The sequence below is a fragment of the Heteronotia binoei genome, chromosome 15 (assembly GCF_032191835.1).
Source record: "Heteronotia binoei isolate CCM8104 ecotype False Entrance Well chromosome 15, APGP_CSIRO_Hbin_v1, whole genome shotgun sequence".
Lineage (NCBI taxonomy): Eukaryota > Metazoa > Chordata > Lepidosauria > Squamata > Gekkonidae > Heteronotia > Heteronotia binoei.
In genome coordinates, this window is record NC_083237.1 from 17,976,549 (window position 1) to 17,988,816 (window position 12,268).

The 12,268-nt window shown below is 47.3% G+C and overlaps 1 protein-coding gene across 1 annotated transcript; it reads right to left on the reverse strand.

The window, feature by feature from the left end:
* Positions 1 to 535: 535 nt before the first annotated feature.
* Positions 536 to 1,471, reverse strand: LOC132583915 (olfactory receptor 4N5-like). Its single transcript, XM_060255660.1, has one exon. The coding sequence runs from the start codon at positions 1,469 to 1,471 to the stop codon at positions 536 to 538; it is 936 nt and encodes a 311-aa protein (XP_060111643.1).
* Between the last annotated feature and the right edge of the window lie 10,797 nt (positions 1,472 to 12,268).

The window sequence follows — 12,268 nt, forward strand, 5'->3', positions numbered from 1 at the left end:
GGAGTGCTAGGAATAGCCTCCACATTTCCCATGAGTGGAGGATTGCATAAGAATAACATTATTAAAGTCAATATGCCTCTAGTCTTTCCCCAGTCTTAAAGACAAGCTTCTAAATTTGCTACAGCTACAGGGCTATTCCACCACACCACTGTACAGTCTAGATATCTGTTGGGTTTTGCTTTATCCTCTTGTATATCTTCATTCCTTCAGAATAGGGAGGAAAATCTTACCTTGCCCTAACATTACATAACTGTCAATTTACTACACAAAGTTTGAGTCCAGTGGCACTTTTAAGATCAACAAAGTTTAATTCTGGGTATAAGTTTTCATGTGCACGAACATGAATGGTTATACCTCTACTTTGTTGGTCTTAAAAGTGCCTCTGGACTCAAACTTTATTCTATTGCATCAGACTAACACAGCTACCTACTTGAATTTACTGCACAGTTACTTCAGAGTTCCTACAATTATTACTATATGATTTTTTTTTCAAAAAAAAAAGGAATAAACCAATAAGCCAACACTTGCATTGTTTTCATTTAAGCCTTATAACATTGTACTTGTTTAGCAGTCTCATCACAGCAACTTTGACCTCTTTGTTCCTCAAGGTGTAGATCATGGGATTCATCAAGGGAAAGACCACAGTGTGGAAGAAACCCACCAACTTGTCAAAGGGGAAGTCCTGGAATGGATGACAGTAAATGTAAATGGCAGGACCTAACATGACGAAGATGATGATGATGTGGGTGATGCAGGTGGAAGCAGCTTTGCTCTTCCCTTGGCCGGAGACCATCTTCACCTTGATGAGCAGGGCACTGTAGGAGATGAGGAGGAGGATGAAGCACATGGTGGTGACCAGGCCACTGTTGATAAACATGAGGTACTCCAAGGAGTAGATGTTGGCGCAGGCTAACCTGATGATCTGGGTAACGTCGCAGAAGAAGTTGTCCACTTCATTTGGGCCACAGAAAGGGAGCGGGAGGATGACACTCATCTGGATCATAGTGTGTATGAACCCTCCACCCCATGCGCATAATACCATCACCCAGCAAACTGCTCTGGTCACCATGGTGGCATAATGTAAAGGGTGGCAAATAGCCACATACCGGTCAACGGCCATGGCTATAATAAGATACACCTCAGCCCCACCCAGGAAGTGGATGAAAAAAATCTGAGCCATGCAGCCTTGGTAGGAGATGGTCTTCTGACGAGTGAAGAGGTTGGCCATCATCTTTGGAGGAATAACCATGCTGTAGCAGATGTCCATTAAAGCCAGATTGGCCAAGAAGAAAAACATGGGGGACCCTAGCTGGGGATCACACCGAATTGTTATGATGATAAGGATATTCCCAGGCAAAATGATGATATAAAAGAGTAGAAGCAGAGCAGAGGTGAACAGCTGCAGCTCCCAGTTCCGTGCCAATCCCTGGAGAATGAACTCTTTTACAACAGTCTGATTCTCATGTTCCATCTCACAAGATGGTCGCTCTGCAAAAATAATACATAGGGCTGTAAAATAGGAAAGGAGCTACAGAATTTCTATATTGATACATCTTGATATAAATCCAATGAAAGGATAGCTGGGTCTACTCTGAGCTGGATTGGGACCCCCTGATAAGAGAGTCACCATTATTTGTCAAAATGACAATCAAAAGAAACTGCTCAAGTGAAGCAGCCGCCTCAAATTTGTCAAAGAACATAAGAGAAGCTATGTTGGATCAGACTAATGTCACACAGTGGCCAAAAAACCAGGTGCCATCAGGAGTTCATTCAGTGGGACCAGGACACAGTGGCTAAGAGACCCCCAATTTCAATTACATACGGACGTCATAATCACCCATTTGGTTGCCAGGATGTCTGGAGATTCAACTCACACACAACTGCTATGAGACGTGGGTTTTATATACCAGTTTATAAGAGACTTATGTGAGTACTAACAGCCTCAACATTACAACAGCACTCTATATTTCCGGAAGAATGCTAGCCAGAAGTACAGATGGATTTCCAGCTGCTCTGTGCATACACCATCCTGGCCGTTGCAGTGGAAGAAGTCGTGCCGCCAGGAACTGTCTGGGCAAGCGGTTTTCAGCATCAATCATAAAAGCCATGTTGGTAAGCTAACACCACCAGCAACCATCTTCCTGAAGCACTAGACTCCATGACAAAAAGTCCAGAAAAGGGCAACTAGAATGATTAAAGGGCTGGAACACTTTCCCTATGAAGAAAGGTTGAAACGCTTGGGACTCTTTAGCTTGGAGAAACGTCGACTGCGGGGTGACATGATAGAGGTTTACAAGATAATGCATGGGATGGAGAAAGCAGAGAAAGAAGTACTTTTCTCCCTTTCTCACAATACAAGAACTCATGGGCATTCGATGAAATTGCTGAGCAGACAGGTTAAAGCGGATAAAAGGAAGTACTTTTTCACCCAAAGGGTGATTAACCTGAGGAATTCACTGCCACAGGAGGTGGTGGCAGCCACAAGCATAGCCACCTTCAAGAGGAGTTTAGAGAAAAATATGGAGCAGAGGTCCATCAGTGGCTATTAGCCACAGTGTGTGTGTGTGTGTGTATGTGTGTGTGTGTATATATATATATATATATATATATATATAAATTTTTTTGGCCACTGTGTAACACAGTGTGTTGGACTGGATGGGCCATTGGCCTTATCTAACATGGTTTCTCTTATGTTCTTATGACAGTGAGGCAAGAGGCTCACGTACTCAACGGTTAGTACTTTTGCATAAGGCAATCAAGTCCATCTTAAGCATAAATCCTGCCAGGCTGCTTGAAGCTTTGATCGACAGAACCCAAGACAATAGATGGCACCAAGATGGAAATAAAGAAGAGGAAGAACATCTTCACCTAGAGCCAGAGTTCTTTGTATAGAGCGAGTGTCACCTTAGGTAACAATTTGCCCCCCCTATTGTTTCCTTTAGATATATGTAGATAGCTTGCTAATCACTTCAACCTCAACACCCTCTCCCATTCTGTGCCCTAATGGTCACCCTGGAGCTTCCCCTTTTTGCCCATTGTTACCTGGAAACCCAATCAGGTAACCAGGGCCAGGCCCACCCATTGGCCAGGTATGGACATCCAATCTGGAACCCCTAATAAACTGGCCACTGGCCACCGCACAAGACCAGCCTTTATGGTCACTGCGGAGCCTCCCCTTTTTCTGAGGTCATGTACCAGCTGACCACCTGTCACCTGACCCCTGTACCTCCTACCCCCTGAGGGTTCAAGGTAGTCCTTATAACCTCTGACCCATCTCCCCACATGTGTGCAGCTGACAGTACCCCATACCCCACTGTTAGATACGCCCCCGATTCCGGATCAGTTGAGGGTCCATCCCTCATCTCCTTTTTGTCGCCATTGGAGCCTTCCTTGAAGACTAATTATTACCCTGTTTGTCAATCCTTTTATGTACCCCTGTCTATTTCTCTTATTTTCATTAGGACTGTATGTGTGTTGTGTGATTTTATATCCTTGTATGTTTGCTTTATTCCATAATAAACCTTTTTATATTATATTATATTGTCTTGTTATTGGGTAAGTTCCAAAGCAGACACCTTCTCTATAAACAAGTTTTTGATCTTGCTAAAAGGCAGATTGCCCTCCACTATAAATTCCCCAAAATCCTATTTTTAGGGCTATTTGCTTAACAACACTAGAAGCCCTCCCACTATTCCTCCCCCACCACACACACACACAAGCACCAAAAATACAGAGCATCACTTGCCCCAGACAGTGAGTTCCATCAATATGCTGCGGCTAACAGCCACTGATGGATCTCTGCTCCATAGGTTTATCCAATCCCCTCTTGAAGCTGTCTATGTTTGTAGCTGCCACCACATCCTGTGGCAGTGAATTCCATTGGTTATTCACCCTTTGGGTGAAGAAGTACCTCCTTTTATCCATTCTAACCGGAGTGCTCAGCAATTTCATTGAATTTGATTGTGCTTGCTTCATACTGTTTGCTAGGTCCTCAGTCACTGATTTAACGTTACGAAAGTCAATTCGTGTATTGCAGAACGACTGAGATTCTGAAAGATTTGAGTCCAGTAACACCCTAGAGAAGAACATGTGTTTCAGCTCAAAGCTCCCTTTGTGAATGGAGATCTCTGAGACTGATTTCACATTATGCTTGTTCTGGGGTGGAGAGCCCTTTTGCTACCAGGGCTTTGCTCCGTTTTCACACAAGTTGCCCCAGAGGAGCAAGTTGGCACGCCGCTATTCCGCAGCAAGCGGGATACGCTGACAAGTGGTTTCCACTTGCTGCAGAATAGCGGCATGACAAATCGTAGCTCTGGGGCAGCTTGTGTGAAAATGGAGCGAAGTCCCGGTAGCAAAAGGGCTCTCCATCCCAGAACAAGCGTAGTGCGAAATCGGTCTGAGTCTTTTTATCTCAGTCAAAGGGGAGCTGCAAAGAATGCCGTTTAACAGATCCTATGGGATAATGCATACTGTAGTCAGCCTGATTAGAGCAGAGAGAAAATGCTCAGGGGCAGAAAAAGAGGAAACACAACAAGATAAGAATCCTCTGCAAGATAAGGACCCTCTGTCCCTCTTTGGCCTGGTGGGTCCCTTGTTCAGAACTTGTGAATGAACTCAGGTTCTCTTCTGCAAGTTTGCTTCCATTACTCGATACCGGAATGCTGCAAACAGTGTTCCCTCTCCGCTGAGTTAGTGTGAGCCAGCTCACGGTTTTTTAGCCTGTGGCTCACACATTTTTGTCGTAGCTCAGGAAAAATGCCCCCAAAGCAAACTCATTGACGCAGCAGCTCACAATTTTAACGACAGGAGCTCACAAATTAGAATTTTTGCTCACAAGACTCCACAGCTTAGAGGGAGTGTTGGTTGCAAGCTGCCATTGTTCGTGGCTTTTTTTTTTTCTGGTCTTGCCTATATGTATTATTTTTTTGGTTGGCATTTATCATAACAGGTGCATGAGACGCCGCCTCGGTATTGATGGACATCTCTCTCTTTTTGCCATCAAGTCACAGCTGACTTACATGGACCCCCATAAGGTTTTCAAGGCAAAAGACCTCCAAAGGCTGCTTCCTATTGCCTTCCTCTGCATCGCAATCTTGGACTCTTTGGAAGGTCTCCCATCTAAGCACTAAGTAGGGCTGACCCCATGTAGCCCCTGAAATCTGACAAGGTCAAGCTAGCCTGGGCCACCCAGGCCAAGGCACACATGCCTGTGGTGGTGAAAATTGCCCACAAGTCACAGCCAATTGGGGGTTTTCAAGGCAGGTGACCTTCAGAGGTGGCTTACCGTTGCCTGCCTCTGTGCAGTGACCCTGAACTTCCTTGGCAGCCTCCCACCCCAATTTCCATCAGGGCTGATCCTGTTTAACTTCTGAGATCTGATGAGGCTCATCTGGACATCTAAACTCTTTAAAACGTGGATGTGACTGAAAAGTAAGCTTATGCCAAGGATTTTAGTTGGGTTTGAATTGTATCGTACAGGGTGACATCATAAAGAGTGCAAAGTTCCTGGTAACACTGGAGGTCTCCCAAAGAGGAAAACAGAAAATGTTAGTGTTGGGAGGAGTTCAGCCTTGGTGGTTATGCATCCCCCAACATTGCCTGGGATAATTTGCAGGCTCCATCTCTGAGCCTGATTAACATATCTCAGGGATCTCAGTGTAGATGCAGCACTGAATTGGTACACAACAGCTTCAGATGCACGAACGTAGTTTTTGGAGCCAGCCTGAAAACAGGAAGGAGACTGAGAGAGAGTGGACTGAGCAAACCATGTGAAGGGAAAGGTGAAGAACACAAGAAAAGCCCTGCTGGATCAGACCAATGGTCCACCTAGTCCAGCATCCCATCTCACACAGTGGCCAACCAGTTCCTCTGGACGGCCAACAACAGGGCATAGAGGTTGAGCCTTTTGGCTCTGGGATTCAAAGGATTAGTACGTCTGCATGTGGAGGTTCCCCTCAGTCACTATGGCTAGTAGCCATTGACAGACTTATTCTCCATGATTCTGACTCACCCCCTTTTAAAACTGTTTTAAATTCCTGAGGCCATCACTACATCCTCTGGCAGCAAAATCTACAACTCTGTGAAGAGTAGTATTTCCCTTCTGTTCTTCCCAGGTTCTCCTAGCAAGGGGGAAGAGACTAGGGAAGATCAGTGGAGGAGGAAGGAGAGGGAAGAGAAAAAGAGGCCAGGGGAGAGGGGCAACAGTCACTTACCTGTTGTAGCCTTCAAATGACTGGCAGAGCCTTCTAGCAAAAGAAGACCTCTTGAGCTTCCTTGCTATATTGCCTCTGGCCCTTGGAGAGCCTGGGGTGAGGACCCAGAGGTCCCTGGTGATCAGCTCCTTCTATCAATCTCCAAGGCTCTTATTAAAAAGTTTGCATAAAACTAATTTTCCATTCCTCTTCAACTTTAAGGTTTTGATGAACAACATGGGATGAGCAAACCCATTTTGCATTTGATTTCCTGTGTGCTTGTGGGAGAGTCCTCTCCAACTCCATCCCAGATGCTGGGGACATCAAGGAGGGAGGTTTCTATCCTGGAGGGTCTGGCAGAGAAAGAAGGTCAAGCTACCTCCAGCTCCATGGAATGTATTATTTTTAATTGTAACTTGGTTGGATTTTAACTTGGTTATATTATTATTGCAAGGTCACATCTTTATTTTATTTTGAGAGATAATGAGACATGTTCAGTCTCCAGTATCTCCAGTTAAAAAACCAGGCAGTAGGTGATGTGAACAGACCTCTGCTTGAGACTGTGGAGAGCCGCTGCCAGTCTGAGTAGACAATACTGACCTTGAGAGACCAAGGGTGTGATTCAGCATAAGGCAGCTTCATGTGTTCAATAACAACGCATGAACAAGGTCCCATCCAACTGGCAATTCTGTAGTCAATATGATGGTGTCACAGTGTCATGTAGCCAGCAGATTTGTCTACATGCTGCTCCTTCAAAGTCCATTCAGAGTGAGGACAGTGCTTCATGCCCTCACACTGAGTGGGAGATAAGTCCATTGAGTGAGGGCAGTGCTTCATGCCCGCACACCGAGTAGGACACAAGTCCATTCAAAGTGAGGGCAATGCTTTATGCCAACACACTGAGTTGTCAGATTTATATATGTGATAACACCATGGCACCAATAGCAGAACCTATATACATTTGCCTTTTTCAGTGTCCCCAAAAGACAACTGCCTGGCATGCCTATCCTGCCCCTGACGCCACAGGATGTCCCTGAGTGTGTGTGATGTTTTGAGGCAATGGACAAAACAGAAAACATTCTGTAGACAGTCACTATCTCTCCAAAAATCTAGGAAATCTAGGAAATGATTGTGTGACTTGGGCCTAACTATGCTGGATTTTTTACAAATGTTTTACTCATCTCTTCTCCTTCATCTAGAGAGGGGTCAATCCCGCCCCCCAGTCAAAATATTCTCTGGTTCCTCCCAATTGTAGTTTCTCCGCCCTGTGCCCTGGAATTTGTCCTGCTATAGAGAAGTTCCAGGCAGCTGAGGCAGAGACACCCTCCTGCCATCTGTCTTCCTCAGGGGACCTCATTAAGAACCCAGGGTTCAGCGCTCAGTGCAGACAACCAGTCAGTGCAGACGACCTCTGGAGGCAGACAGGAGACAGAGAGAGGGAAGGCCTCGAGCTGGACCCAAATCCAGAAGGAAGCGATCCCCAGACGAAGCAAGAGAGATGCTACTTCACTTCAGGGCCCCTCCAGGCAGAGGGGTTTGGAAGCATCAGTGGAATGGCTTTGGCACCCTTGCTAGCAACATGGGGATTGGGATGGATGCAGGGCTTTTTTTTGAGCAGGAATGCACAGGAACGCAGTTCCGGCTAGCTTAGTGTCAGGGGGTGTGGCCTAATATGCAAATGAGTTCCTGCTGGGCCTTTTCTACAAAAAAAGCCCTGGATGGATGATCCCACACACAGAGCTGTCCATCCAAAAGGGTGAAATCAGAGCTGTAGCTCTGTTCCCCCAGCCAGCTGTGCCAATCACCACCCCTGCTTCAAAGTCTCTTTCCCTTTTTTTTTTTTTCATTTCTAGTTTGCAAATCCAAATCGACCACAGGGGGAAATCTGCCACTAAGAGACCAATGTCTGTAAAACAAGAAATACATCTCTTACATGGCAAATGCTTAGTCGAAATGGCACAGAGTCAAGTACAAGTTCCCTTCTCTTTTCTCCTTAGACACATTCCCCTTATGGACCCTTCTCCTCCTGAGGGACAAGCATCACTGAAGGCTGTTTCAGCAGCTGCTGATTTTGAAGTATTATCCTAACCAGGGTTTTTTTTAGCAGGAACACACAGAAACACAGTTCTGACTGGCTTGGCATCAAGGGTGTGGCCTAATATGCAAATGAGTTCCTGCTGGACTTTTCTACAAAAAGCCCCATCTGAAACCATGGTGACAGCAGTGGGTGTGGCCTAATATGTAAATGAGTTCCTGCTGGGCTTTTCCTACAAAAAGAAGCCCTGTAAACCAACAGCTAAGGTTTCTATTTGCAAGGAAAGCCAGGCTGTTGGGTCACATTCCATGCAGCCCAGCTGAGAGTTGTTGTCGTTGGGCTGATTTTCAGCTGTTATTGTTGTTGTTGTTCAATTACACAGTCGAGTCTGACTCTTTGTGACCCCATGGACCAAGTCATGCCAGGCCCTTTTGTCTTCCACCATCCTCCAAAGTCCATTCAAATTCATGTTAGTTACATCAGTAATGCTGTCCAGTCATCTCCTCTTTTGCCGTCCCCTTTTTCTTTTGCCTTCTGTCTTTCCCAGCATCAGCATCTTCTCCAGGGAGTGCTCCCTTCTCATTTGGTGGTCAAAGTATTTGAGCTTCAGCTTCAGCATCTGACCTTCCAGTGAACAGTCTGGGTTGATTTCCCTTAGGACTGACTGATTTGATCTTCTTGCAGTCCAAGGGACTCTCAAGATTCTTCTCGAGCATCACATCTCAAAAGCATCTATTCTTCTGCGCTCGGCCTTCCTTGTCCAGCTCTCACATCCATACATTACTACTGGGGATACCATCGCTTTGACTATAAGGACTTTTGTTGGCATGGTGATGTCTCTACATTTTTTTTTTTTAAACCTTGATTTTCAGACCCAACACCAAATCTATGCTTTGTTTCCTCACCAATATCACAACCCTTCAATCCTATCCCAAGTGGGGTGGAACTTGGAGACAGTCATGTAGGACTAGTTGGCACAGACTAAGACATACCAAGATGAACTAATTGCCATGTTCTGTGGCCTGTCAGATACACATCACCCTCATTTGTGTCATATCTGGGGGAACCAGGTTCAATTCCCCACTCCTCCACTTGCAGCTGCTGGAATGGCCTTGAGTAAGCCATAGCTCTCGCAAAGTTGTCCTTGAAAGGGCAGCTTCTGTGAGAGCTCTCTCAGCCCCATCTACCGCACAGGGTGTCTGTTGTGGGGGTGGGGAGGTAAAGGAGATTGTAAGCCACTCTGAGACTCTGAGGGTGGTTTCACAAAGGAGATTTGCCCCTCCCAACCCCCATCCCCCATTCGGATTAAAAGTGCATGATCACACCAGCACATCTGTCCTCCGAGCTGCACCCATACCCACCCTGTCTCCAGATGTCTCCTATCCGCATCAAAAAGCTACCTGGATTTTCCCGGTACCATATCCCTGAATTGGACGTAGGTCACATAATCGGCTGCTGTTTAAATGCTCTGGGGCGACTCATAAGCGGAAGAGCTGTGTGATCGCGCCAAGCTGTTTCCAGCAAAGTCAGGGGTTTCCCCTCCAACTCCTCTCAGATGTGCACTTGTGCACTTCTCCGATTAAGTGCACACATAGGGGCCTTTTTTTTTTAAAGACAACCCTTTAAACCATAGATTTCTGGATGAATCCTAGAGCAGTGTGCCAACATGATGAAAACCACTTCCCAGCTTTGCACTGGGAATAATGTTGCATATCGGTGTGACACTAAAGAGCTCCTCCTATTTTTTCCACTGTTGAGTAGTGATGGAGAATGAGGCCTAGGTCATAAGGCTGCCAATCCCCAGTTGGGGGCAGGAGATCTCTCAGTTTGGAGGCCCTCCCCCCACTTCAGGGTCATCAGAAAGCAGGGTGGGGGGAGGGAAATGTCTGCTGGGCACTCCATGATTCCCTTTGGAGACCAATTCCCTTAGGGTATAATGGATAATTGATCTGTGGATATCTGGGGCTCTGAGGGGCTGTTTTTTGAGTTTGAGGCACCAGAGTTTCAGCATAGTATCCAATGCTTCTCCCCAAAATACTCCTCAAGTTTCAAAAAAATTGGACCAGGGGATCCAATTCTATGAGCTCCCCTCCCCCCAAAAAGTGCCCCTATCCTTCATTCTCTGGAGCACTCCCTAGAGAAGATCCTGATGCTTGGAAAGACAGAAGGCAAAAGAAGAAGGGGATGGCAAAAGATGAGATGGCTGGACAGTATTACTGATGTAACAAACACGAATTTGAGCAGACTTCGGAGGATGGTAGAAGACAGGAGGGCCTGGGGTGACTTTGTCCACGAGGTTGCAAAGAGTCAGACTCAACTGTGCGACTGAACAATAACAAAATCCTTCATTATTTCCAATGGAAGAAAGGGATTAAAAAGGTGTGTGGTCCCTTTAAATGTGATGGCCAGAACTCCCTTTGGAGTTCAACTGTGCTTGTCACAACCTTGCTTCTGGCTCCAGCCCTAAAGTCCCCAGATATTTCTAGAATTGGACTTGGCAACCCTATTGAGGACCTGAAAATGGGAAAGAAATATGTAAGAACATGTCCACTGCTATTCCTTGTCAGCACAGAAACCTGGGATTGGTTAGATCATGACAGGACTCCTCTGCCAGTAGAATGGCACTTGTAGTTCAAACCATGCTCAAGATTCCCATGGAACCTCAGTCACCAAAGTCTTCTGTGCAGACCAGCAGGACAGCTTTAGAAATGTGTTTTGCAAGCCCAACATGTCAGATGTGGGCAGAATAGCTATTCTGCAGACAGGTGATCAGTACACCTGTTCACTTCTTTGACTGCTTCATGTGGAAGATGGTAGAAATGTTCGGCCTAATGACTTTACTTTATACCATTTTTCTTCTTCAGTTTAACAAGGCAACATTTGCATGAGTGAAAAGTATGATTCTAGCATGCCTAGCTTGGTCAACATAGGGGCACATTATAGGGTTACCAAGTCCAATTCAAGAAATATCTGGGAACTTTGGGGGTGGAGCCAGGAGACTTTGGGAGTGGAGCCAGGAGACACTGGGGCGGAGCCAGGAGCAAGGGTGTGACAAGCATAACTGAACTCCGAAGGGAGTTCTGGCCATCACATTTAAAGGGACGGCACACCTTTTCAATTCCTTCCTTCCGTAGGAAATAATGAAGGATAGGGGCACCTTCTTTTGGGGCGCGGCCGAAGGGGGCTCGGAGCCCAGCCCAGCCCAGATGCCCCCTCCTCTCCGCGGGAGCCACCGGAGGGGGGGGAGCAAGGCCAAAAGCGGCCAGCCCGGCCAGCCAGCCTGCCGCCCCACAGTGCCCCGCCGCCCCTGCCACTCACCGGGCCATGTTCTCTCTGGCGGCACCACGACGCACACTGCCCACATCCCCTCCACCCTAGCCCCAGGCCAGCTGCTGCTGCCAGTCATTGGCCGCCCGCCCGCTCAGCCCCTCGGGGGGCCAGCCCAGCCCAGCCAGGCAGCATAGCAGCTGGCTTCAGAAAGTAGCATAGCAACTTCAGAAAGGGGGTGGCCAGGTCAGCCGCTGAAGGGGGCTTGGAGCCCAGCCCGGCCCAGACACCCCCTCCTCCCCGTGGGAACCGCTGAAGGGGGGGGAGCAAGGCCAAAAGCGACCAGAGGGCGGCCAGCCCGGGACAATCGCTGCGGTCCCGCCGCCCCTGCCACTTACCGGGCCACGCTCCTTGGCACCGTTTCCCCCTCCCCCCGCTTCCGTTTTTTTGGGGAGCGGGGGAAGAGGCTGGAAATCCTGGGGTCCCCCGCCAGGGCGGGAGGGTTGGGAAACCTAGCACATTATCAGCTTCTGGTGCTATACTTAATGCTATGGGCAGGGGTTGTTTTTTTAGAAAGATAGGTGGTGGAGCTCATTAGCATAACTCATTAGTATATGCCACCACCACCCCAACAGCCCAAAGCAACCTGAAGCAAGAAAGGAGAGCCCCGGGTGAGTAAGGTCTGCTTGGACTGGCTAAAGATTCAGCTAGCCCAAGCAGGCCTCACTCACCTGAGGCTCTCCTTGGCTGCCCCCCCAGGTCAAAAGGCCAGCCC